The 27,792-nt window shown below is 36.6% G+C and overlaps 1 protein-coding gene across 3 annotated transcripts in view; it reads right to left on the reverse strand.

Moving 5' to 3' along the window:
• Window positions 1-27,792, reverse strand: part of Tcf12 (transcription factor 12) — a 271,671-nt gene that overhangs the window by 128,816 nt on the left and 115,063 nt on the right. For all 3 annotated transcript variants that reach the window (XM_059268212.1, XM_059268213.1, XM_059268214.1), the window contains one exon: window positions 27,148-27,250. In XM_059268212.1, the coding sequence (XP_059124195.1) occupies window positions 27,148-27,250 (103 nt within the window). The remainder of the gene's footprint in view (window positions 1-27,147; window positions 27,251-27,792) is intronic.

Below are 27,792 nucleotides of genomic sequence, written 5' to 3' on the forward strand. Positions count from 1 at the left end.
TAATATATTTTACTTACTTGATCAACTCCCTTGTATATAACCAATTGTTAGTTGTTATACTCATTCTGAGGATCTCCAATCTTCACTTTCTAAGGTTGGAAATACAAGAGGACCACCATACCCTGCATTCATGTAAATTCTGGGATCTAAACCCTCATCCTAACATGAAAGCATCTTTAATGGCTAAACAATCTCTCCAACCTCTTTCTATCTTGAGAAAGTACAGCATTTTCTGGGATCACAGGAAACAACAACAACAACAAAACAAAAAAACAAAAAAAAACCCACTATGAGCAACCTAAACTTTGTATACCAGTGACTGAGACACTAAAGATGTTAGCGACACCTAAAAATAATGAGATGTGTCTACCAGTGAAGATTTCTTGGGAAGAGGGAAATGGTGACAGTTTAAGTACCTTAAATGTGTGTGTAGGTGTGTGCGCATGTGTGACCTACATTATCTAGGCAGAAATAGAAAAATTCAAGGGGGAAAGCCTTTTTAAAAAAAGCCTATCATAAAAACCATTCTAGCAGAGATAACCACAGGCTGGATAGTTCCCACCAGAGAGAAAAGCCATTTCTGAGCACAGCACAGACAGACACATTACATATAGGTACAGAGAAGAACAAAGAAGAAAATACTGGACTTGGAGTCAGAAGTCACAAAATACTGACTAAAATTACAATAGAGAATCACACAGAATGGAGAGTTATGATGTAAACTGTTCAGTCCCATGTAAATTCATTACCTCAGCCTCAGATGCCTCAACTGTAAAATGAAAACAAGTCCTCATCACTGAACTACATGAACTTAGTATATACAAGATAGAACCTAGTATTTGTCCTTAAAATATGACTAATATATGCTGTTATAGTTACGTATCACATTGAGATCACAAGTCCAAAATTGTGGGTACAGCTGTATTAGACACTACATCTATGCATGCAAGATTACCCACATTGTTCCCTTTGGATTCCCAGTCCTTAGTATACTGCACGTGATCTATAAATATCTATTGACTAAAAGATTAAAATACCAGTTCATACCTTTAATTCCAGCATTCAGGAGGCAGAGGCAGGTGGATCTCTGTGAGTTCAAGGCCAGCCTGGTCTACAGAGCCAGTTCCTGGACAGGCAGGGGTACACAAAGTAACCCTGTCTCAAAAAACCAAAAAGGAAAAGGAAAGGAAAGGAAGAAAGATTAAAATACCATAGGATTGCTAGGTAGTGAGCCTTTTAAAAAATGTTACTTCCAAGTCTTAGTATGGATTTTCATAATCTCTGGTGATCTCCTTTTTGGTTCATGTAAAATGTTTACCTGTTGATAAAGCTAACAAAATTTACCTCCAATCTAGCTGGCAAAACAAGGAAAGCATGCCACAATGCGGGTAACATCAAAGAATAAGTTACCTGAAACTATGACAGTGTGTTCTATTCAGGGATGTCTTAAGAGTACCTATCACTGTTCAAAATTTGAAAGTAATTGGAAAAGCAAAAGCTGGTAGACAAATACTACATGTGACACTTCATAAAAGGCAGAAAAAATTGGGAAGGAGACAGGGCTTGGAGAAAATGCTACATGAGTAAAAGAGACCAATCAAGAAGGTACAAAAGAGACTGAGCAGAATCCGAGTGCCAGGATTCAGAGACCACAACACTGTATCTGTTCAACATGTATCAGCTTAGAATCTACTGCATATGTTAGACACTGAGTACTTCCCAGACCCAAATTCTAGGGAGAAAATAATGAATAATGTTATGTGTCAGAAACAATAAACACCACAGTATATATTAAAGAAGTTTTTTAAAATAGCCTCATTAATTTGAACCAAACAATGTAACTATCAAGAAATTAGTAGGAAACAATCAAGACAGATAAAACTTTATACATAAAATATTCAATATTAAATTGCTAATAAATTATTTAAATGACTCATAACAGGTTAGAAAGCAGCACTGTATCTGTATAATGGGCTACCTTGAGAAGTTTTTCAAATTTATACTCATGGACCATGCTTGTTCCCTAACCACCTTTGTTTCTTCTGGCTGAGTGGCAACAAGAAACGTTTACTTCTTACCATTCTGGAAGGTGGGAAGCTCAGGTTCTAGATATTGAAGACCTGCTGCTGTCTAGGACGCCGTTTTCAGGTTCAGGGATGTGTATCCTCACTAGACAGGAACAAGGAAGCTTCCTGGGGTCTATTTTATAAAGACCATGGGCAGCCTTATGATCAGTTAATTTCCCGAAGGCTTCCACTTATAAATATCACCACACTGGGGATTAGGCATATGAATTTTTGGGAGACACATTCAGTCTATTACAATATTAAGTGAAAAAAATTACAGAATTTGAGTTTAAGAAAAAGTATGGAAAGTAGAAAGACTAGAAAAACATATACTAAGTAAATTAACCCTTTGGATCCACTGATGCTCTTCTGTTCTCTCTGGACAATTACAAGTGATCTTCACAGTACACTCCAAGTTCATGGCTTAGAAGTTGTTTTCTTAATGCCTGTACCTCCAGCTGAGGCACAAAAGGACATTTTATCAGCTCCCAAATCTGCTTTGCACGATTTGTACTTCTGCACTAATTGTATAATTACAAAACCACAGGAAACAAACAAAAGAAATATACATGCATAAGGAAAGGTAGCTATGTCTATGAAAACTAAGCTGAGTAGGCCAAGGACTCACACTCACAGTATCATCCAATGGCTGGAAAAATGCCAAGATCAAGTGAAAGGCTGTGATAAAAGCACACAACTGGTCCACAAGGATTTAGGTTTTCCTGTGCCTTTAGAGACTATGTTTCCTGTTTAACCTATAGTTGTAACTTGCCACTGTGATTTTTAGATAGTACAAAAAGACATGGGTTAATCAAGAAAGGTAATCTGGAACTCAAACTATCTCACACATTAAAGACAAACCTTGATCCAATTTCCAAATACTGCTGGGCTAGAAAGATGGTCCAGCAGGTAAAGGTGTTTTTCTTCTACCTTAACGGCTTGAGTTCAATCTCTCGAACCCATGTGGTGAAAGGAAGAGAATCAATTCCAAAAGTTCCCCTCTGACTCATCCCCCACAGCAGCACCTACACCGACACATACATACCATACACATTAAATAATAAATACGTAAGTAACTGCTGATTACAGTGTCCTTGCTTCAGTCATTTCTCATGTCAGCACACAGATGATACAAGGCTCCAAGCATTTGAAGGATTAAATGTATTGTCACTGTTACATAACCAACCTCAGAGCCCACTTCCTTAAAAACTACCTATTAAATAACTCCCTACTTTCCTTCTCTAACTCAGACCTTATTCCCAAACCCTGTACTTCCTACTTGTCTAGAGCTGAGCATCCTTACAAACAGAACTATATAGAATCTGTCTTGTAATATCTGGTTTACTTCAAGCATACTCGTTCAATTAGCACAAGGTCCTTCCACACTAAAGCAGATGCAAGGCACACAAACAATTCCTTGCATGAATATTTCACTTTATGTTTGTTTACTATCAGTGAATACTTGTTCAATCATTTGGATAATTGTGAATAGTAATTTTATTACAACCATGAAGAATGCCAAGAACTTCAGACTATGAAAGTTTATTCCTGGCCCTCTTTTTAACTTGGGTATAAAATACAACTGGTAAATAATATGGCAATTTTGTTCAACTTTTGGAAGGATGAACTGCTTTTAGATAAATGACTGACTACTTGCTGTATTTCTTGGTTTCTACTACCCAGGTGTCCCTAGGTCCTGGCTCCAGGACCAGGGAAACCAAAAGATTCAAGTATCTTATAAAACCCAGCACAGTATTTACAAAGAATTGAACCACACCCACCTATATTTAAATAATAATTTCTAGACTCCTTATATTACCAAATAATATGTAAGGGCTATATAAATGGTTGTTATACTGTTTAACTGTAATTTTGTGTTGTTCCTTTTTTTCTGAGTGTTTTCAAACGTACAGTTGATTGAATTCAAAGATGTAGGACCCGCAGCAATGTGCTGGGAATGTTACTTCTGGCTGTGATGTGATGATGGGGAGTGAAGTGTGCAGTCTCCATTTGCCTTACTGTAATCTGCAGTCTCTGCAGCAAACATTACTAAGGTACTCAATGAAAATAAATTTATATAAAAGTGCTTTTGGATGCCATCACTTGATTCTTGTCAGTGTGCCTGAGCAAAGTCTTTACCTATCTGTCCTCTGAATATTAGCACACGTGTATTTTCTCTATTAAGGTAGACAAAAACTGTAACCCACTATTTTCTTTTTTAGGTTTTTTTAAAGCAATTACACACATGAATAAAATATATTATGATCATTCTATCTAGCCTCCCTTCCTTCTCCCGCTCTTTTCTCATCTACCTCAGATTGCCTAGTCCTTTATCACAAGTCTGTAAATCAATTCTTTGACAGGAAGCCATTTCTAAAAGAAGCTGATGGATGCTCTTATCCTGCAACTGACTGCTGAGAATAGTTATGTAAAGTGTCAAAGCCTCTGATGCAAATGTAAATAGACACGGTTAACAGGGAGGCCCGAGTGCACAGAGCAGACTCCCTGGAAATCCTGCTTGCAATGCCTTCCAAAGGCTTTTTTTTTTTTTTAAAGGCAGAAAAGGTTAGAAAATTAAAGGCTCATTCCAAGTCAAGGAACCAACTCTTGCTGGATTTGGTTTACAGAGCCAGTTCTTACTGCAGAGAAACAATGTCACAATAACCACGAAGGGCAGTGCTCTTCAGATAATATTGGTCTCCCTTCTGCCATACATAGAGCAAAGTCCAATCATACGAAAATGTTTCACAACACTCTGATGCTAGTAAGTAAAAAGAAAACTGAAAAGTTGTAAATTCTCTTTCTCCATCTATGTTATCTTTGATAAATGCCTATGGGGGGGGGGGAGATGCTGACCAAGGTCAGAGAACGAAAAGGGAAGAAAAATCAGAACAGGTGGTAGTCTCTTTAGGTCGGATCTTCCTCATCACAGGACAAACAGTGCCTCAGAATTACAATCTTTTCCAATATAAAAGGAACAAAGAAAACTTTCACAGGATTTTGTACATTGTTTTTCAAAACAATACAACCCTTTTATACCTAAGTATCAAACTTTTGTTTTTCTCAGTTTTTTGAGACAAGGTTTCTCTGTGTTCTGGAACTCTCTGTAGACCAGGCTGGCCTTGCACTCACAGAGATCCACCTGCCTCTGCTTCCCAATTGGTGGGATTAAAGGTGTGTGCCACCATTGCTGGCTAGTATCAAACTTTTACAATAGTAGAAAAAAATATTATCTTATTATTCAGTCATACCGTCTTTGTAAATTACAGTATTTAAAAAATACGGGCCAGTAAGATGTCTCAGTGGATAAGAGCACTTGCTGTGAAAGAATAATGACCCAAGTTTGGTACCTGGAACCCATGGAAAGGAAGGAGAGAACTGACACCATGAAGTTATTCTCCAGCCTCCTTACAGGTACTATGGTCTATGTATGTGCGTAAACATGCTAAAAAACATGTACACACACAGACACATACACACACATGGCTAAAAATGTAAAACAAGAAAAATACAAAGACTATTTTGTTGATGAGGATATGGTAGGACTTCAAGTTCTATAAAACTGAAATAAATGTAAAAATCATGTCTGAAAATGTTACTGTTTCTTTGAAGACCAGTTCTCTATTTCATTGTTATATATCAGTGAGGTACTACACAGGAAATCATGATTGATTTATACTTTGAATCCAAAAAAATATGTGAGTAAATGTTTATAGGTACGCCCTAAATTATGTCTTAAATTACATTCTATTGGGTCTCTGTGACTTCGTAAGAGACATAAAGAGAAAATGCTACCCAACAACAAGAAAGAGAAAAGGCAAGGTGTGGCTTTCCACACAGTTTACAGCCCAGTTTCCCACCAGGTCCCAGTGTCTATGGCATGGCCAAGATAGGTAAGAAACTTGGCCTCTGACTTCAGATCCCAGGAACTTATAGGAGAACTTTAAAAACAGCAGTGACTTGGGAGCTAAAGTTTAATAAGACAATGGAAGAAAATTAACTTATATCAAGAGGTTCTAATATAAGATCAGTAAGGCATGTAGACACATACCTGAAATCCTAGCACTTAAAAAACTAAGGCCAAAGGACTATGAGCACAGGTTCTGTCTTCAAAAACCAAGGTTGGGGCTCACTGATAGAATAGATTACTTGGTTAAAGCACAAAAAGCTTATGATCAACTTACAACACTGAAAAAGAAAGCATACACACACATATACACATATTATCAAGATTTAATTTATATAGGAAGTGTAGAACTGCGCACAGTTTAACGGATAATGTCAGTTCTACATTTTACCTAAAGTTTACAGTTTCTTAGCAGATGATCATACCATGAAGAATATGTTCTGTATTTCTTCCCCTGACCTAAACTCGATGTTAGCTATCAGCACTAATAGCCTAGTAACTAACACTTGGCTACATTTATTGTTTTCTGGAGTTGCTTTTGGCTTTCTTATTCTCATTAGATAAATTAAAGTGACTCTTATAGGGATACAGAAAAGAACCAAGGAGCCAACAGTTAACAATTCTGTTCCATTACTATTAACAAAACCAATAAATTTGTTATGATTTGTAAAATACTGCAAAAAAAGAGAGAGAAAGATTTAAAAACCCACATCATCTTAGGAAGACTAAATTACTAAAGAACACCAGAGAAGATACTGATTCTCGTGTTCCCAGTCCTGAAATTCAACACGAGGGGAGGAACTTTAGACACTGTCATTAGCTTATGTAAACCTGACTTTAAAAATCCACACACTAAATACACGGAAATTATCTTCTTTCAAAGCATTTTACAAAAAGATTACACAAAATTCAGGATTTTCTTTTTTAAAATCTTCCATTCTTTTTAATATTTTGCTTCTTTTAAAAAAAAAAAGCTCCTTTTTCCAATTACAGAGAGGAAATAAAAAGAAATGCAACTCTTTTATGTAAAGTAAATCCATCTGGATGTTTGCTCCATCCCATACTAGAAACTTGTGATCCCCAACCAGAATGAGTTATAGTAAAGCTGCAGGCAAAATTGTCTCCATACACCACAATCCATTATCCCTGTCAAGTTAATGTTCCATGTTGAGCCATATGGCATGGGTACACATTCAACAAAGGAAATTCCTTAAACTTGTTATAATCAGCACTTGCAGTCATCCAAAAAACTGACATAAACAGCTTTATTGTGTTTAGCACATTTCAGTTAATATCCATGACAAAAACAGGAAACAGTACAGGAAAAGGAGGAGGAATGTGGGGAGCAGTGTTATTTAAAAAAAAAAAATCACCACATACGCGATCTCTCTCTCTCCCTCTCCCTCTCCCTCTCTTCCTCCCTCCCTCCTCCTCAAATTGTACATTTTATAATTAGTCTTTTGTCATTGTTGCTGTTGGCCTAAGCAAGTGATTTTCAATTACAGCAAGTACACTAACCTCTCCAGAGTGATCTACTGGGGCAGACTTAAGAGGAGAAAAATTTAATGACAGCAATTTTCCATGCTATGAGCAAACCTAAACCTTGAAATTTTAGTGGAATCTGATTCAGAGAAATCAGTTCTGGAAAAATAACAAAAAATTAAATTATCATATCTGTTTTCTTCTTATATTTGTTTCATAATTGCTAAAATGTAACTGAGCTTTATTTAAAAAAACAAACAAAATTTAAGTAAAGTATCTTTTATATGCAGCAAGTACAGGTCACAGAATCAAGAGCTCCCAGAAGCCTTTGGTACCCGGCACAGCCTAGCAAATCAACTCTAGAAAGGTACAAGTAGAGCAGAACTTCATTTCAGCCCCCGCAGTGACAACAATAAAACGCTGAGAAAACACACTATCAAATACTGAACTCAGCATCAATTTCTGTTAATTACAGCCTTGTCAGCAACGTGATTATTCAAACAACTCATGCAAATGTTAATGAGGCCTTATTTGCATATTTATTTTTTCCTTTGTTGAAATGTCATTGATTATTACATTCTACTATGATGAATGTGGCTGATGATGTGCTCTGATATGTAATTAGTCATTAGGTGGAATGAATAGATCAATTATGAAAAAGGACTAAGATTAAGAAATATCAAACAAGACCGCCCAACGTAGCTATAGAATCTTTTTTTAAAAGAACCTAATAAATAATTTCTTGACATTTAAACTGCAACATCAGTAGCTTTCGATAAATAAAGCACTACTTTTGTGAGGTTAAATGAAGGCTTAAAAATACATCAGTACTTTGATAATCCAATTACGATCATAGAAACCATCTCTGGGAAAAAAAAAAAAATTGAAAGCCACCTCAAGTGGCATTGTCAGAAAAACAAGCAGCAGAGGAGACCTGAATCTGCTTTAAGTATGCACAAGAAATATAGAAATATACAAAGCATATCTTAATCTAGTGTGAGGAGGAGACAAAAATCCATTAAGAGAGAGAGGCATGGAACAGCCTACAGAGAGAAGCAAGAATCTGATGAAAAATTACTATTCATAAAACAAGGTTAGCAAAAACAAACTCCTTCACACTCTGACTTGTGCCCAGAGGAAAAGGATTATTTAGCTCCTGAAACAGTTTGCTATAACTATCCAGCCAGTTCTTGCTATTTGCAGTCAGAAGGAAAAAAAAAAAAAAACAAAAAAAAAAAAAACACATTACTGCAGACCAGATGGGAACATTCCACATGACCAAACCAATCAATCACCTCGGTGGGGCGCAGGTGCAACACAGCCGTGTAGCAACACACCATTTCACAGTCTATCGGGCACAAACACATGGCCACCAATCAATGGCACCCTGAGGACCTCCGAGGGGGCAGGCTCTCTGGAGTCTTACTGGTCCATGCCTGATGACTTCATAATCACACATCATTTCATTCACTAGAGGATACAAACTAGCATTCTAATAACCTTCTACTGAAAATGGTCATGTTGTGCATATTAATACAGTACTGTTTGGAATGAAGCAACTGACTTCACACGGCAGGCGAGGCGAGGCATGCAGAGCTGAAGCAACCTGAAGCTAGAAACTTCTTCCTGTTTAAAGATGGTATTTTGTTCAGGGTAAGATCAACAGCAACGTGATTCACTCTGCAACATTAAACTCGTACACAAAACAACTGTTAAACAACAGTATGCTTGGAGAGATAAAGGACAAAGGAGAATGAAAATAAAAGAGTAGTTGGTAATCTGTATGAGGAATAGAAAGGCTCTGCATCCTTCTAAAACAATCTAAAAAATCAACTGCAAACAAAAACAGGTGAGCAGGAAGCAAACACAAATGTATATTGAGGGGCTTTGCCGCCTATAGCTCTACTGCTTGAGGAGTGACTATATAGTTCATAATTACATAAGAAGATAAACAGGTTAATTTTCAGCAAACACTGCTGTAAGTCTACCAGCTCCTTGGTCTGTTAGGTAGCGTGCATAGAGTGCCTGTTCCTTTTACTCAGAGAGTCTGCTGGCAGAGATTTCTGGGATAACTAAGTATTCCGAATAACCTAATCATGGAAGAGCATATACAGATGATCTAATCAAGAAAGAAAAGCAAGAAAATACATGTTTCATCTTAAAATAGCAAACAATCCAGTTCAAATCATTGATGAATCAAGGCTAGGTATACCTGCTCTTAAACAGCAGATTTCTTTGATAATTCAGGGGGCAATTTAAAACTGTCCAGGTACTTAGACCCCATTAGAAACATCCATTAACCATGCCAGGGTTCATGTAGACATGTAGCAGAGTCTAAACTGACCTCTGACAACCCTAAAAGTTGACTTGTGATTTTTATGCTAATACCCTGGGTATTCTGTCTCTTGTAAAGGCAGTTCATTAAAAAAAAAACTAGCTTATTTTCCAGATTTGGATTCTAAACATACATGAATTTATTTTCTTATAGCTATAAATACCATATTTTGTCCACATTTAGGCTAATAGTGATAATATAGTCTGCAGACCAAAAGAAAAAAAATGTATGCACACAATAAAATATATTTAACAGAGAGTCCTCATGGGGAAAAGAGTCTCTGGTGATTAGCCAAAAGAAGACACAATGACGATGATTCCTCCACAAAGAGACAACTGGAAAAAGTATCTCACTGGTAGACTATTACCTACAATTTACTTTAAAAAGCATATCGAACTTCTCTCTAAATGGAGATATCAATTAGAAAAGAATGCAAAACTTCAGACAGATTACTTAAGATATTATATTAGGTCCTTAATTATTACAGGTGCTCCTGATTTTATATTTTGGCAACCCCATTGTAGATAAAAAAAAAAAAAAAGCATTTCAATATCTAGTCTATTCAACATATTTTAGCTTGTCTTAAATCATTCACATTTCATTAGCCTATCATTGGACAAAATCACCTAGCACAAAGCCTATTTCCTAACAAAGATATAGCTCAGTATTATCTGTCAACAAAAAAATCCGGGCAACACATTACCCTTAGATTAATAATTGCTAGGGTAATGTGTTCACAGCTTGCCACCTCTGCTCAGCTCCACCACGGTACTGTTAGTATGTGTCACTAGCCTAGGAAAACACCAAATTCAAAACTCAAGAGTTTCTCTGAATATATACTGAAACTTTAAAAGGTCAAAAATCGCAAGTCAAACCATCCTAAGTTAAGGACAGCCTGTAATCGTGGAGCTTTTTTCATGCTAGATAAAGTCAGTGACTAGAAAGAAAATTAGGGTTTCTCCTAATTCATGGCCCTCTTCTGTGCCCTGACACAGCTCACACTAAAAGCACTGACTAGCTGTTTTCCAACTATTCAGGAGGTGACCAACAACTAGATGTGCCAATTCCAAAATCTAGCAAGAAGCATACTGGTATGTGTTATGTGTTCGCCATTACCACAAATAGGTAGGCACTATGAATATATGCTTGGTAGTTCTTTCCATGAGGAGGTAAACAAACGCAATTCCTTAAACTTAACAGAAATATGAATAAGGGGCTGAGAGTTGAGCTCAATGGTAGGGCATGTGCTTAGTATGCACTGTGTTTAATACCCAACACCAAAAGGAGTAAGTAAAAATATTTGAGTTTAAGTCACTTTGTTTCACAAATACAGTAACAATACCATTTGAAGTGATATATTACCATTCTCAAATATCAAGAAAATAATTTCTGAAATGATTTACACAGATATGCTTCAGCTACTGCAACAAAGCTAAAGATGCTGTAGATTACTATAATGATTTACCAGAGAAGGGAAAACAAAAGACATAATGGTTAGATAACCATAACAGGCATTATTCAACAGTGTCACAGCTACAGCCAGAGGGAATGTCCTGTTTAACCACCAAAATACATTTTCCAAAATTTGCCTGTTAATGATGCTTTGGAAAGTGAAGTACAAAACTGAAATTTCATTTGTTTAGCTGGTATGAATACAAAATACTATTCAAAGGCAACATAAAAAGAACACAACAGAAGAGCTTTTGAGTCAGGCAGACATACCTAAAAATGTCGCTAATCTCAAGCACTATATTTTTCAAAATCATTTACTATTAATTTAAAAAGAATTCTAGTTGAAAGTACCCAAATTAGAACACTTTCTAATGATCTTATCTCGACTTGCAAACATTACTGATCTCAACTGTTGCTTTAAAAGATTAGTACTTCATACCAGTGCTTCAGAACTGATGGCTAACTTATGGTAGAAAAGAATTAAATACAGATATTGGTTAACGTACTCAACTAATCCAACCAAAGAGCATTAGTTTCTCTTCTGTTTTAGAAAGATTTTTTTTCCTTTCCTTTTCTACAGTTAGCTGTACAAAGCTTAAGAAAAAGTCATTTTGTACATGATTTAGAGATGCTGCTTCTCTAGACTCTACAAAAAGCCCAAAGGGTCAATAAAACATGTCAGCTGTTCTGTGCACTCTAAACTAGACCTTAAAGGAAGACAGTCTGACAGTGATGCCATCATCTGGAGACTAGAGCTCCTCAACCATTTTAGCTGTGCAGCACTTGTGGTCATGTAAGACACACATCCCAATCGAGTCTTTCCTCTGTTAATGGCACTTTATCCTAGAGAGGTGAGAAGGTATGAAGAAGACAGTCTTGTGTTTACTAAGGTACATACAGCACAGTCCAAGTCAATCCAAAGAAAGACCTTATAAAATTCAACTTTGAATTTAAACTAGCTATGTTTGCTTTTGTAGCAAAGACAAAAAAAAAAAAAAAAAGAAAAGAAAGAAAGAAAGAAAGAAAGAAAGAAAGAAAGAAAGAAAGAAAGAAAGAAAGAAAGCTGCAAAACTAAGCTGATCTACTAACAGTGTTTCACAAAGAAGAGTTTCATCATGGGCAAGAAAGTGGGCTGTGGTGAGGAGAACATTGTTGAATCTACAAGCAATTTGAAAAATGTAGATCTGCAATTAGTATTCACAACTATGCAATGAACTCTGGTGAATTATGTGGCTGCTTCCTCTAAACTTCAGCCTTTTCTGCAAGATTTGAGATAGGATGAGAAAGAATTAACAAAAACTTTTCTCCTAAGTGCTAGGCCTGCACTGAGCATCAGACATACCCTTTCATCACATCAACCTCAAGGAAACAGGCCAATCAGTGAGGTCAGATCTAGTGAGGTATTCTGAACTCTCTGTGCTAGTTTAAAGCTGAGATCTGACCTCACTGATTGGAGGAGCCAGGCTTCATTACAAAGAATATTATTTCTGGTAACTAAATATAATTTAATTTCATTCTGAATTAGAAATTAATAAATTCATTAACAAAGTAATATTTGCTATGGTTTGAATGCTATGGTTTGTCTCCTCCAAGATTCATGTTGTAGGAGCTGGTTGAGTTGTGGGGAGGGTTTGCTCTCTAAGTGGTCAGGTACTGAAACAAACAAACCTGGTAGCAAGAAAAAGAGAGGAAGGTAGGGGAGGGAAGGAGAAGGGAGGGGAGAGGAGGGAAGGGGAGGGGGGGAAGTTTCAACTAGTAATGAAAAAACAGTGTTTTCAAGAAATACAAAGGATCATAATAAAGCAAACAAGGACTAGATTAATTTTTAATTAGAATTGCCAGAAAAGTACCAAGTTTTTGTTAAATACTTACTAAGTCAATGATGCTGTGTACACACAGCCCATTCCTTTATGGTATCAAAAATCTAAAGTACATAATATTTACCTGGAGTGAGGGCTGGTTAAAATTGAACAAAGAAATCTCTTTCTGATTTTATGTCCAAATAATACAAAGATAAAATGAGGAACTTAAGTTTTACTAGCTGGTTTACAACTGTACTTGACTATGGAGTCTCAGAAATAGCATGTAATGTCTAACATATAGAATAGTTATTTTAAAAAAAAAAAAACCTGCAAAGTTATGCATGAAGCAAACAGCCCTTCATTAAAAGCAAATTCAAACAATCCATCACAGTACACAGTATAACAATGGAGTTTTTCTGAAATAGCTGGCAGGTAACAGTCACAGTTCCTTTAAAAAGCGTTAAGTGGAGGCTAGTTCTGAAAACTGCAGAATTTCTTTTTAATCATACCTAAAAGAAAAGATAAAGATCTTTAAGTAAGTATTATGTGCATAAACACCAATGTTGAGTTCAAGTTGTGGCAGTGCAAGAAGCATTAAAAGCTCACTTCTTGAGAGTGAGCAACCTTCAACTATGTAGAATACTTTTGTACCGGTCACACAAGAGAAAAAAAACTGGAAATGAAATAGAAAAGACAACAGACACAAAACCTTCAAACACACTCATTGTGCAGTGCCTGTCTGACAAAGCTGTGGGATGATGAGGGATGTGGTCCAAATGCACAACACTGAGGAAGTGACACACATATACATCACTATGTTGGTTAATCAAACCTTAATTACAACAATTTCTCCACAGATTAGTTCAGGTTTTCTGTAACTGTGCTACTGCCCTTCACTTTGCTCTTTGATTTAACATTTTAAAAGGTTGTTACTGATGTTTGTTATATGTCAGTGCCAGAGGACCAGGCTGTCTGTGCTTAGAAAGAACATAATGGAGACAAGGCAAAGTAATAATCAACACTGGAGTTTGCCTTTCTTGTGCCAAAATACATCTTAACCAAGTAACTTCTTCCCAAACACTGAAAGCCAATTAAATCGATCACTGTACTAAATACTCGATAAGCTTTCTACACTGTTAAGAATCACTAGAATAAAGATGACCAAAGAATTTAAGTAAAAAAGGACTCAAATTCATCAACAAAACTTTAAGTACTCCTACCACTTTTTGTAAATAGATTGAACATAATCTCTTTTCAATTTGGAGTAATTTAATTTATCTATAACTTAATATTTTTAAGTTTTCTTATGTTTGTGATCTGTAAAGTCAGTTTTGAAATTATACAAATGGTTTTAGTTTTTATTTTAACATTTGTTTATTGGGGAAAAGCATGTGCATATATATATATATATATAAATAAATATAATAAAAATTGTAATTAGACAAGCTTACAGAAATCATCAGTGTAGAACTGACACAGGAAGATACTATGTAGATGGTAATCTGAGAACTGAACAGGTCTCTAAGGAGTGAGTTTTACCTTTCTAATCCTCTCCTCTTACATTCTTCATCCTTCTGAGCACCCGTGCCGCTGTGACAAGCTCTCTACTACAGATTCCCAATATATAAACTACATTCCAAATGTCTAATGTATTCCCTCCCAGGTCAGAACGCATATGCTAGGAACTCATTAAACCTGATTAATTTTTTAGTAAAAGATTATGGTTATTATTATAAGCAATTTCAATCATTGGACTGTAAACCAGTAAAATAAAATTGGCATTTAGGTAAAATTGCATTTTCTAAGATCCTGCCTACAAGGCTGCTCCTTGAAGTAATTTCTACCAGACCCTACTTCTTTTTTGTTGTTGTTGTTGTTGTTGTTTCGTTTTGTTTTTTTCGAGACAGGGTTTCTCTGTGTAGCTTTGCGCCTTTCCTGGAACTCGCTTTGTAGACCAGGCTGGCCTCGAACTCACAGAGATCAGCCTGCCTCTGCCTCCCAAGTGCTGGGATTAAAGGCGTGCACCACCACCGCCCGGCCAGACCCTACTTCTTGATAAATCTTACTTTCCAACAGGTTATGGTTGTTGGCAAAGACACTTCCACAGCTGCAATAGATGAGGACCAATATGCCGGTGTTGCAGTGCTATGGACAATGTCAACAACTGTCAAACGTGTACCACCTCAAACTACTAGAACATATATTTCAATGTGGAAACCTTGGAAAATATAGACAGGAGTAGTTTCTTTATCTTGTTCGAAGCCAATATCTCCACAATTACACTTGGGTTTCATCTGCTCACATAGCTCTCCAGCAGTGATCTAATGAAATGCATTGTAACTAGTGAGTATCAGTCAATGGTGACCATATCGTAACTGTTAACACCACTCTCACTTTTGGCTTTCTTTAATTCTTCCAGTTAAAGGGGAGACAAAACATTACTTGTTTTATGAAGTGAAAAAAAAAACCCAAAGAATCTTTCTTTCTAGAGAAATAGAAAAAAATTAAAAAGTTTCAACTGGAGAGATGACTCAGTAGTTAAAAGCACTGGCTGCTTTTCCAGAGCACCCAGGTTCTATTCCCAGCATGCACAGGGCATTTGTAAGTCCAGTTTCAGAAGATCTGATATCCTCTTCTGGCCTTTATGGGCACTATATGCATACAGACATATGGCAAAATGCCTGTATACACAAAAGAAAAATAAGTAATTTTTAATGTAATTTTTAATAAAAGTGCAAATGACTGTTAGCCTAACCAAAGCTCAGTCAGACATTCTGTCTGAGGGCTATAAGTGCTGCCAAATAACAAAGGCACAGCACAAAAAAAGGTGAACCATGTTCATTTTCAATTTTCTTTCCAAATATTAAAAAACATCAACAACAAGCCAGGCAGTGGTGGCACATGCCTTTAATCCCAGCACTCAGGAGGCAGATGCAGGCAGATCACTATGAGTTCAAGGCCACCCTGGTCTATGAGTGAGTTCCAGGACAACCAGGGCTCCCTTCACACAGAGAAACCAAAACACAAAAAACAAAATCATCAACAACAAAATTAATTTTAGTTCACTATTTTAAAACCCATTTTCATCCTGAGTTTGATAGGAAAAAGCTCTAGCATACCTATTTTTGAAAGTGCCTACTTTATCAAAGCCATTAGGCTAGGTATCAAAAATACAAACAATAGAAAAAACAACCAAACTATATTATGAAACCAATACTAATATCTGAAAAGGAGACGCAAACATTGGCATTTTGTCAAGTTATAGCTTGACAAAATTTAGAGAAGTAATGCTTTCTAAAAGTACTTATAAAGATTAACCCTTGCCACACTATTTATCCTACCATTGCATCATGTTGTGGAACAATCTTTTTGTACATTGTGAACATGTGTTGCTCTTACTGGTTTAATAAAGAGCTAAATGGCCCATAGCTAGGCAGGAAGAGGTTAAGCAGGAGAGCCAGACAGAGAGAACACTGGAGGGAAGAAGGGCAGAGTTGCCAGGAGATGCAGGGAGAAGCAAGATGAATACGCCAAGTTGACAAAAGGTACTGAGCCACATAGTAGAACATAGATAAGAAATATGGGTTAGTTTAAGTTGTAAGAGCTAGTTAGCAACAAGCATAAGCTATCAGCCAAGCATTTATATTAATAATAAGTCTCTGTGTTGTTATTTGGGAGCTGGTTCGCAGGACAGAAAAGTTACAAACTATAGAATAGTCTTCAAATAGCCGGGCGGTGGTGGCGCACGCCTTTAATCCCAGCACTCGGGAGGCAGAGCCAGGTGGATCTCCGTGAGTTCGAGGCCAGCCTGGGCTACCAAGTGAGTTCCAGGAAAGGCACAAAGCTACACAGAGAAACCCTGTCTCAAAAAAAAAAAAAAAAAAAAAAAAAAAAAAAAAAAAAAAAAAAAAAGAATAGTCTTCAAATAACAGTACATTTAGTCACTGTGTGTAACATTTTTCACTGGGTGATACACTTTGGTATGGCTGTCAACCAAAATCACTTCCCCCAGTAACAAACTCCCAATGGAATGATAAATTAAAAAACGATAGAATACCTTTACATGTTAAATAGCATTAAAATGATCACTTGTTATTGGAATAAACATTCTTCCAAAGATATCATAAAAACAAAGTTACTTACAGGTTAAAATAGTTTTTAAATTTTAAGTTCCTAATTGAAATCTTCTATCTCTACTAAGAAGGTCATTACCAATGTCAAGGATTGTTTCAGGTCTAGCAACATATGTTTCACCTGTCAATTGATTTTTTGTGTCATCTAGCAGGCAGATGCTCCCCTAGTGTACTCTTTCTTTAAAGATTAGGGACAGCCACCCACAAAGTGCCGAAGGTTTATTAAATACCACAGTATTGGAGGCTTACAGTAGAAGATAAAGATACATTACAAATAAAACAGCACCTACTACCAAGATATTTATCTGAAATTGCAGATGTCAAAGGTAAACTAATCTCTTTAATTGATGAAAATAAAACCAATGTCATTTTGCAAAGGCAAAATTTTGTGGTGACAAGTGACAGACCTAGGATTAGAGAATCACTGAGATAGCTGAAGTATAAGTCTCTGAGATAGTACAACAGAAAAAAATTAAAATCTCAGGATAGTAATGTGTAGAGATCTGCGACTCCCTCTTAGCTAATTTTACATTTATTATTTTCTTTTCCTACTCAAGGCAAATGTACTAGAACATAAATTGTGGACTATTTAATTTTTCTTCTTGAGTCAGGGTCCCACTGTGTAGCACAGGATGACCTAGAACTTGCTCTGTAAACCAAGCTGGCCTTGAACTCACAGAAATCTAGCTGACTATCTCTTGAGTGCTGGGAACTCATTTTGTATAAAGTGTGAAATTCCAGGGGCAATAACATCTGACACTCCTGAGCATAGTGTTTAGCACACAAAAAGCACTCAATAAAATGTGAAGATGGGTAATACTTCAACTCTTACAAGAGAAGTATTAGTCTGTGCAATACCAAATTAATCTCACACACAAAAAAAAATGAATTCTCTACCTGCACTATTTCCTGAGAATATCAAATCCACCTGCAACTTTCTGAAGGGGTAGACTCAACTGTTACATTCCTGGAGTACAGCAATGGGAGCTAGCCAAACTGCTCACTGCAGTCCCTTCATCCAAACAGCTGTGGAGACCAAGCTACAGCTTGGCAGCAGCTGAGGGCATCCCATTCAAACATGTTCATTCCTCTAGTTATGAGCCAAAGCAGGGCTATCTACCTGCAAGCAAGACGTTATAACTCAGGGTCTGCTCCTGCAAATGCTACTTGAGGCATAGTTCTTTTATACTGTGCAGTCACCCAGATCGCTACAAAGTCAGATCACCAGAATACTGAAGTATTCCCATAGCACAGGGCTAGTGTGGTGCTGAGGAACTTTCCAGCCCCCATGGCTCCCTAGCCCTCTCTAGAGAGCTGAGTTCTCAGGGGTCAGAAACTTGTGTTTCTGGACTGGAAACTTCCAGAACAATTCTCACCCTCAGTTTTGAGGAGTTAGAACATGAGTGTAACTCCTCACTTTCCAACTCCATTATGAAAGCAAAAACTACAAACTCAAGGTGCACTGCTATAATTACCTTCAGGATTTGAGTCTTCTACGGCATGGAAAGTAGAGTGGTGACCACTTATTCATGTGGCCCTTTGGAGTAGTTCTTCTCTTTGGCCCTCTCCTACTTACAAAGTGTTTTATTCTTTTCAAGAAAAGTAAACACAACTCCAACCTATTCCAATACTCCACATAGACAAATTACAAAGGTAAGAAGTCCTTGGATCACTCTTAGTGTGATCTTCCACCAACAGCACACTCTTGCCACCACACTCACGCAATTAATCCAAAACATCTTTTTAAGCCTCACAATAAATTGCTAGGAAGCACTAGAGGCACTAGTATTTTCATAAAGTCTACCTTAAAACTAGCTAGTATTCAGCTTTTCCATGCCTCTGTGTACGGTGAAAAAACACATTCCATTTAGAAACCAACCACATGCCTATTCAGCTACCCAACTCTGTGATGAGTGAGCTCTACCATAAAAACTAAAAACAGAGTAAGATCAGAACAGCCAGGATAGGAGCACTGAAAAGATGTCCTGATTCAAGATCTCACATGTGGGACTGATACCAGAGTAGTGTTCATGTGCATTATAGGCATATATTCACATGTTCTTTACATGCTGAAATGCTACAGTTGGAGCTGTTAAGCATACAACTGCTATCTCGATCTCCTGCTTACATTAATGGGAATATTATGAAAAGGAAGCTTCTAAGCAATCAACTGTCAATGTAACTAAACATTGGGGCTTATTTTCTCGTTCCTTATTTTTACAATGAAATGAACCAAGTTCCTTTACAGCTCTCCACACCTGACACAGTAATTCTATCTAGACCCAAATCTCAAGCTTTATCACACTGGACAGAGGCAGCAGCCTACATTAAAACTCATGCATTATTTTCTTTACTGGACACTACAGTTTTAATCTCCCCAACTAAAAACAAACTTTCAACTAGATTCATAAGAACCTAATTATTATAGAAGAAATTAGGATACTATAAAAAGACAACTTCAGCTTCTCTAGTAGGACAGCATTTGTTTAGTTTTTATATCAAAATAAAAATTTGATACACAAGATTAGAACCTGTTAACAAAAGCCAAGATGACTCCCTGTCTGTCAGCTTCACGCTACCTTACTCTGCCATTATGCTCAAGGCTAGAGCATGGTCCTCTTCCCAGCTATCTAGATATCAAATATCTGCAAACAGAACTCTGTAGAGTAAAAACATCATAATCAACTCAACAAAAAACTACCACTGTTTTGAACTGAGACTGGTTACTATGTTGCTTAATTCTTTCCTGCTGTGTGTACTACCAACCTTTGGAACCACTGCTTTCAAGCACTCTATTAAACACTAATCAGACATACTTCCCTTGTGCTTACCATGAAGGCACACGCTGAGAGCTGTAGCTTTACAATCTGATAAACAACTCAGGAGTGATTTTCACTTTCTCCAATGTCCAGAGTTGGTCTACTACAAGAGTAGTCATATTTTCACTATTATTTTTTTCAAGTGAAAGTATTTCTCTATCATCAACAGTTTGGTGGATATTCTATCCTATTACTGCTTGAGTTCAATGTAGACACATGTTTATTTTCACTGAATGAGAAATCATCATGTCTATATGTAACCCTGACTTGTGGGGATGGGAAAATGATCTCAGTGGGAATACTGAGTAACACAAAATAAGCACTGGAACATTTTCATGGAAAATGGAAAGCCAAATGAAGCTGGTAGGAATAATTTCTGATCTTGTAGGTTATACAGTAATACTTAGAATTCATCTCAACACAAATATGAATACTATATGGACAACTGTTTATGATAAATGATTTGAACTATTCTAATTATTTAAAAGTTAACGGTGCCATAGATTTAAGTTACTAAATATAAGAACAAATTAAAATACTGATGTCAAAAAAAAGGGAAACAGTGCTCAGTGGTAGTGGTGCAGGCCTTTAATCCCAGCACTCAGGAGGTAGAGCCAGGCAGATGTCTGTGAGTTAGAGGCCAGCCTGGTCTACACAGTGAGATCCAGAACAGGCACCAAAACAACACGGAGAAACCCTGTCTCGAAAAAACAAAAACAAAAACAAAAAAAGGGAAACAACTTCTAATATTCTTATAAAGCAGCTGAAGTCAAAGAATTATAGAATTAAAGATCACAGGATTTAAAAGATTATTCTATTTACAATATCAAGGTATCATTGTTGTGCATTCACCAAACTGCCTTATAAAAATACTTTAAAATGTCTATTCTTTTCACTTAAAGCCAAACGCCCCTATCTTCCCTCAAATAGAATCTTATTGCCTTTATACCAGCTGACATCTTAGCCCTTCTAGCTTTCTCCACTGACCCGACACACTGCCACAGTTACAAATTCCCCCAGAACAAGCGCCCACTGGGAGAGCATGACCCTCTGCTCAGTTTTCCATGCATCAGTGACTGCATAGCAGACACATGAACACTACATTCACATTAACTGACACACTGAAGCAAAGGAAGAAAGTCCAGATGTGGATACTTCACCTTCGGCCTCTTTTTAAGCAAAGACTGGTTTGTTCTGCTTTAGATTTCATGATTTTTTTTTTTTAAAGCACTCCTCTAAGGACTCCTCCATAATGCTACCTGTAAGAAATATTTCTAAAAAACTTCAACTTGTTATGCACACTTTTATTATGATCTAACCAAAAAGCTAGTCTTTGTTTTTTCAAAAAAAAAAATTGATGGCACAGCAGCCTCTTTTTATTTATTACTAGCTCTTTGTATACATTTTAAGTATAAAATATAAATCAGTATAAACACTTCTAACCAAATTTTGACAAACCCAGCAGAATCCTTAAAAATTCAAGGGAAGCTTTGCATTAGCTTACTGGTGTTTTTCTCAACTTAATTTCCAAGAACTCATCCCTTATTTTTCCCTTTGGTTAACCTCAAGAGGCTCTAAGGGATTGTTTGCCTAAAATACCTAACCCTGGGGACCCAGAACAGCTTCACCTAGACCTTTACACTGTTCCTGCAGAGATAGCTTCCTGTAGCTGTAAAAATCTAAAACTTGCTTAAGAGCTTTCTAACTACGACTATAATTTTAAGGGAAGGAAGAAAAATCTTTACAGCCAATCTAATCTTCTAACTTCGTCTCTTACCAAGTAAAAGGCTGATACAGACAAAATTTATTTTTGCATCTTTGTGCTGTGTGTGACTGGGTAGTGAGCACGCTCGCGCGCGCGTGTGTGTGTGTGTGTGTGTGTGTGTGTGTGTGTTAGACATCTATCTTTCTACTTCATAGGGAAGGATAGGTGTGTGCCAGGGATCAGATCAAGCTCATGGCTACAGTAATATGAGACTTATTTAACAAAACAAAAATCTATCTATCTGAAGGAAAGAATATAATTTTCAATAAAACACTAAAAAAGCCTTTACTAAACAATTCAGGAATTGTCATTACAACTCTAAGCAATGAATCGGTATGGTGAAGGTGGTATGATCTGATAATGCCACCCTATAACTTTTTCAAGTCAAAATGGCCCCCAAAATGCTCAACTGTGTGCTAAGGTGTATCCCTCAAATTCAATGCATTTAGTTAACTTGTAAAGTTTAAAAAAAAAAAAAATCCCTTTAGTTTCTGTTCTCCAGTAACCACAGCAACTGCCATTCATCCTACTATAGGTAGAACCCAGAATAGCCTCAGTTTTTTTTTAGTTCATATTCACTGGGCTGGAATTAGACACAGACTATCAGTGCCATTTTTCGTGTCTCTAAGCAGTAAAGGGCATGAGAATGCAAGTCAGTGAGTAAGAAAGATCACATCTTTTCAGAGATCTGGAGTGAATAAACACTGAGAAAGCATAAAAGACTGATCCTTCTGAAACACTATGAAGTCAGATGTTAAGCCATTCTGGTTCCCCTAAACAAAATTATTGTCATTTTCATTATCCCAGCAAAGGAATTTCATATATAATCAAATCATTAGGGTTAAAGTTCTGTTGTAGTTTAGTATTTTGATGATTCTACACTTTATTATGGCTATATTACAAATTCCAGTGTGATCAGTATAAACTGTTCAAAGAGTTTTCCTTGTAAGTTGGTTGTCTGAAATACTCAATGCATAGAAAAAATACCTGGGCTTGAGCTCCCCGCCAAAAAAATTCCCACAAAAATCTATTTTAACTACTTTATATGAAACAAAACAGTGGCTACTACGAGAGAGTTGCTTTAAACTCTGAAGTAGAGAAAGGAGGAGTTGAGTATGCCAGGCTGACCTTGAACTCAAGAGAGAGCTTCGACTGCCTCCACCTCCTGGTTAAAGGCCTGCGCTGCCCACCACCACCCAGCAAATACTGTGCTACTTTACTTTGTATTCACATTTACTTTTCTCTGAACAGCTAGAAAGCACTTTCTAGCATGTGTTCTATAAAATAAAATAAAAAAAAAAAAAAAAAAAAACAACTATAGTTTTCCAAAACCTATTTTTTTTATTTATTAAAAGTCTTGAACACATCCTATCAATCTGGATGTGGTTGGCTAACCAAGGTGAAATAGGCTGTTGCTGTTCTGAAAGTTTTAACAAACAAAGGAACAAACTAAACCTCTAAGGACAAGAACTGACAAAAAAATACTGTCTGAGGCTATTTGCCTATGGAACATCTGTTCACGGTCACTTGTCAAGATGAAAATGTAGGTAATTGTGGCTGGGAACTGCTGGCCTAGTAAAAACTTAGAAGCACTGTAAGGAAAGAACAAGCACCTATACAAATGGGCAGCTTAAGTCAACTCAGAGACTGGCTTCTCACTTTTAGTTTTGCTATCTACTGGCTCTGTGGCTTCAAATACACATGTAAGTTCTCCCTAACTCTGTTTCAGCATTTGCAAGACAGAAATTATAACTTAATTTCAGCCTTTTCCAGGATAATATTATGGAATCATAAAACCCTAGAGCTACTGAATACCTCCAGGATCCCTAGCAAATCCTAACTGAAAGGTAAAGGCTATTTACAGGTCCTAATTTTCAACTCTCCAATGTCCCTCATTCTACCACATGTTGATGTCGCTCTTCCAGAGAATACTAACAAAGCAATTCTAGAGAAATAGAAATGAATGTCTTAGAAAAAAGAAAAATTCAAGATGACCTCAAGCCTTGCCTCCTGTTTATGACATATATGCACATGTTCTCTTAAATGAGCGAAGTGTAAGTAAGCATGGAGGAAAAGGACAGCAGACGTTCTTTCCACATCATCTGTGGAAGGCACAAAATAATCCACTTCTCAGTTCAGTTCATCAGTCCTACAATCACCCAAAATAGTACCAATAAGTAAAATAACACCATTTTTTTTCTCTTTTTGTTTTTCAAGATTGGGTTTTTAAAGTGTTTTTTTTCTTTATGTGTATGAATGTTTTGGTTGCATATATGTGCACAAAGTATATGAGTGTTCAGAGGCCAGAGGAGGCTGTGTTAGATTGGAGCTGCTATGCGGACGCTTGGAACAAAACTCAGGTCCTCTGCAGGGAAGCAAGTGCTCTTTTACTGCTGAGCTCTCTTGAACCATGAAGTATGAAAATTAATGAGGGAATCAAGAGTGAAAGCTGAGTCAAAGCTCTGCAGACTATCATAGCCAAAACTGTGCAATGACACCACTGCAACTCATGGCTACGGGCAAGGCTCTGCTCACAGCTTTAACAAGAGGGTATATGTATTTCTCGTGAAACACAAGAAAAGCCCTCTACTATTGCATACCGACAAATCAACAGGATAATTCTGAAATTCATAAAAAGAAACACTAACTCACATAGCATAATAGCTTTATTTCCTACATAAAAAACCTTAAAATATCTAAATGAATATAGAGATCTGTTTTCTGTGGCAAATTATCCATTATCAATGCTTGTTAGACAAAACTTCTAATTTTTACAATGTAATCATGGAAGTTTTTGGAAGTTCCATCATGAAAAACAGTGGCTTTATAATTCATTCATTCTTCAGGTAAATATACTTATAGATGAACATAACACTTAAAAGAACAACATTCCCTAGATGAATGACTCCTCTTCCTGTTTAATGCTATTTTTATATGTTGGGAGCAATGATAAAATGTTACTGCTTCTCTGTTCCCTTTAACTGTTTCTAAGCATACACCATTCATTTCAAAGATATCTGTTGCAGCAATCAAGTATCAATCGTTCAATGCCTCTGATAGCACCACATACACACCAGCAGAGAGCTCTAACAGAGTGTTTACCACTTGAAACTCCCTACATTGTTAAACCTCTAGAAAAGAGACTCTCTTGTAACTTCATCTAATATGATCATCCCATATATTTGGGTGTCTTAACAGTTCAATTACTGCATCTCACATCTTGCTGGATTGCATGCTGCTCTATGCAACTGCCTAATTGAAGAAACACTCATATCCAAAAGCAAGTTACTGCCATGCACATCACTCATTTGAGGAGGCATACAGAAGTACTCATCTAATCATTTCACTGAAAAAAAAGTAAAGAGGGGTAAATCAGACACTGCCAATGGCTGGCAAATCCTTTTTGAATGTATCTACCTAATTAATGACTGCAAGATTATTTCTCCCCTTCCCCTTTAAATGTAAAAGAATACTTTAAAATTAGGCAGTTAAAATACAGTGGATGACACATGATCTATACAACTGTACTGGACTCACTACATTTGAAAGTTGAGATGAATGAGATTTTTTTTTTCCCCATGAACAACAGTGAAGGAAACAGTATGTTTACAAATCTTATTTATAAACTTACTTTAGATGTAGATTTTACAGAGTAGGGATAACCTTTAAAGGTATTCCAATAATTCTCCAAAAACTGAAAAAAAAAAAACCCAATAAACATGTTCGTAAAGGCCCCAAATGAGGAAATAGAACCTCAAACTGAATTATAGGAATATTTTTTCGATATCTCCTAGAGACTTAATTTAGTTCCCATAATTTTAACATTTAGCTTGGCCCAAAACTGTGCTAAAGATGCTATTCCCCTGGATGCACATTATCTCTATGAGCAGGGCTGAAAGTAAGGATATACATTCTAGAGGGGTCAGGGATTCTTATGGTTCAGAGTGACAGCCTCAGTTAACATCAACTTTCATTTGCCCTGTTACACACAGTATAAATAAATTCTGCTTGAGGGAAAAGTTAAAATACAAAACCAATTTCTAAACTGAGTAACATTTTACCTTGAAGAAGACTCAACAGAAAATTCAAACAAGAACGTAGAAATTTTCGTCGATGAAATTATTGTTTTACTTTAAATATAGTTATGGGTTTTACCTGGAGTAACCCACTTACCAGCATAACTTTTATTTGCACATATGTTGAAAGCCAGTGGTTTTCAACACACATTTTACTGCTTATACAGGTCTTGTGTCACACTCAATGATTCTGGCTTTAGACTGTCAGTTGCCATAGGCAAAATCCACACTAGAATATCAGACTCTCACTCCTCAAAACTAGAGAAGCTGAGAAAACCAAGACTGCACACAGAAGATCCCTTACAAAGCAGCATCTGTAGACCGCCAGGACGTTGGATGGAGTAATCCACTTAGATTAACATGGTTGTGACTCAAAAGGTCAATTCTAAGATCACAATGTAACTAACCCTTTAGAGGTAGAGTGGTGAAATCAATGTCAATCAAACAAACCGTGTGTATTTATCTGATGCCAATGACAGTTAATACAAGCGATTACATAAAGCCTTTAGAAAGTGTTCAGCTACAGCATAAACAAACAAACAAAAAAGATGTTACAAGGCATAGATTCTTTTCAAACAGATTTTGTAAGAAGACTAAATACTGCCTTTTTACAAAAAAGTGGTATCCAAACCAGGAGGTTTGGCAGGCATAAAACACGATTGTTGGGCTTATTTCAGACTGAACAACTTCGAATTATCACTTAAGAAACACATGTAAAAGGGAGAGTGTTCTGCCTGGGACAGGGAGAGACAGAGAGAATGATCAACAACAAGAGGGGTGATAAAACATAAAGATCAGGTGTAGGTGAGAGGTCACATCCTTCAAATTTCACTTCACTTGGAGACAAACTTTTATATATCCTTAATAAGAATCCAAGTGCTTAAACAGACCCTCTATAAATGAAATAAAGTTTTTATCAAATAGTACCCAAAGAAGAACGATCCAATGTAAGTTAAATTTGTCAAAGTCACTGTTCTGTCATAATTTTTTATTACTCCCTAAATATACCTAATAAGACAAATGGTAAACCACAAGTTCCCTTGAAAGAATGCTTCTCTGGCCCAGAAAACTGCAATACATGACATCACAGAGACATGGCCCAAACTAACAGAACATAGCAACTTCCCTTTATATATTCTTAGCAGTGTACAAAGGAAAGACCCTGATTTCCAGATGTGAGTTACTTGAGCTGGAATAAGCAAGGAAAACTTGTATTCCTCTAGCAACGAGGGAGCTTTCCTTTATGTATTTATATAGGACATGGTAATAGGGTCTCTGAACATAGACACTTAACACAGTCAAAAACTTACCTATCAGGTTTGAATTCATGAAAGGTGTTGGGGACAAGCCTTCATGGGCTCCTAATCGACTGTCATTCAAGTGGTCACTGTAATGAGGGCTGTCTGTGAAACCCTAAGGGGAGAAAACACCAGAATATTAAAGAGAGTACAGTAACACTTACTTATTAATGCACAGGTTTACATAGGGTCTCCGAACTGAGCTCCTTATTTGTCAATCACAGCACTGAGTAGCACTTGCCTCCAAGCTTAATGGCTCAAATTCAATCCCTGTGACCCACATCATAGAAAGAAAAAATTGACTACTGCACATCATTCTCTGACCTTCATGTGCTAACCACTACCCAATACCATCCCCTCATAAAATTGAATCAATAAACAAGTTTACCTTTTAAAAAATTCTTTATTTTTTAATAAAGGATTAAAGGAAAGTGAGTTTTTGAAAGTAAACATAAACAGCCCACTGTTTTCAAAGTTCTCAATGCTTCCAGTGAAAAGAAAGGCTATAAACATTCTATAGAAGATCAATGAAACCATCTATCCCTAAGACCTCGAATCATGCAAAAGGAAAGATCTTTGGACATGTTCCCATTGCATCCAAAAGGACAGTTCTACACATCATTAAAAAGAATGAGAAAAAACAAAAACAAGCTGTAA

Source organism: Peromyscus eremicus, chromosome 7 (genome assembly GCF_949786415.1).
Source record: "Peromyscus eremicus chromosome 7, PerEre_H2_v1, whole genome shotgun sequence".
Taxonomy (NCBI): domain Eukaryota; kingdom Metazoa; phylum Chordata; class Mammalia; order Rodentia; family Cricetidae; genus Peromyscus; species Peromyscus eremicus.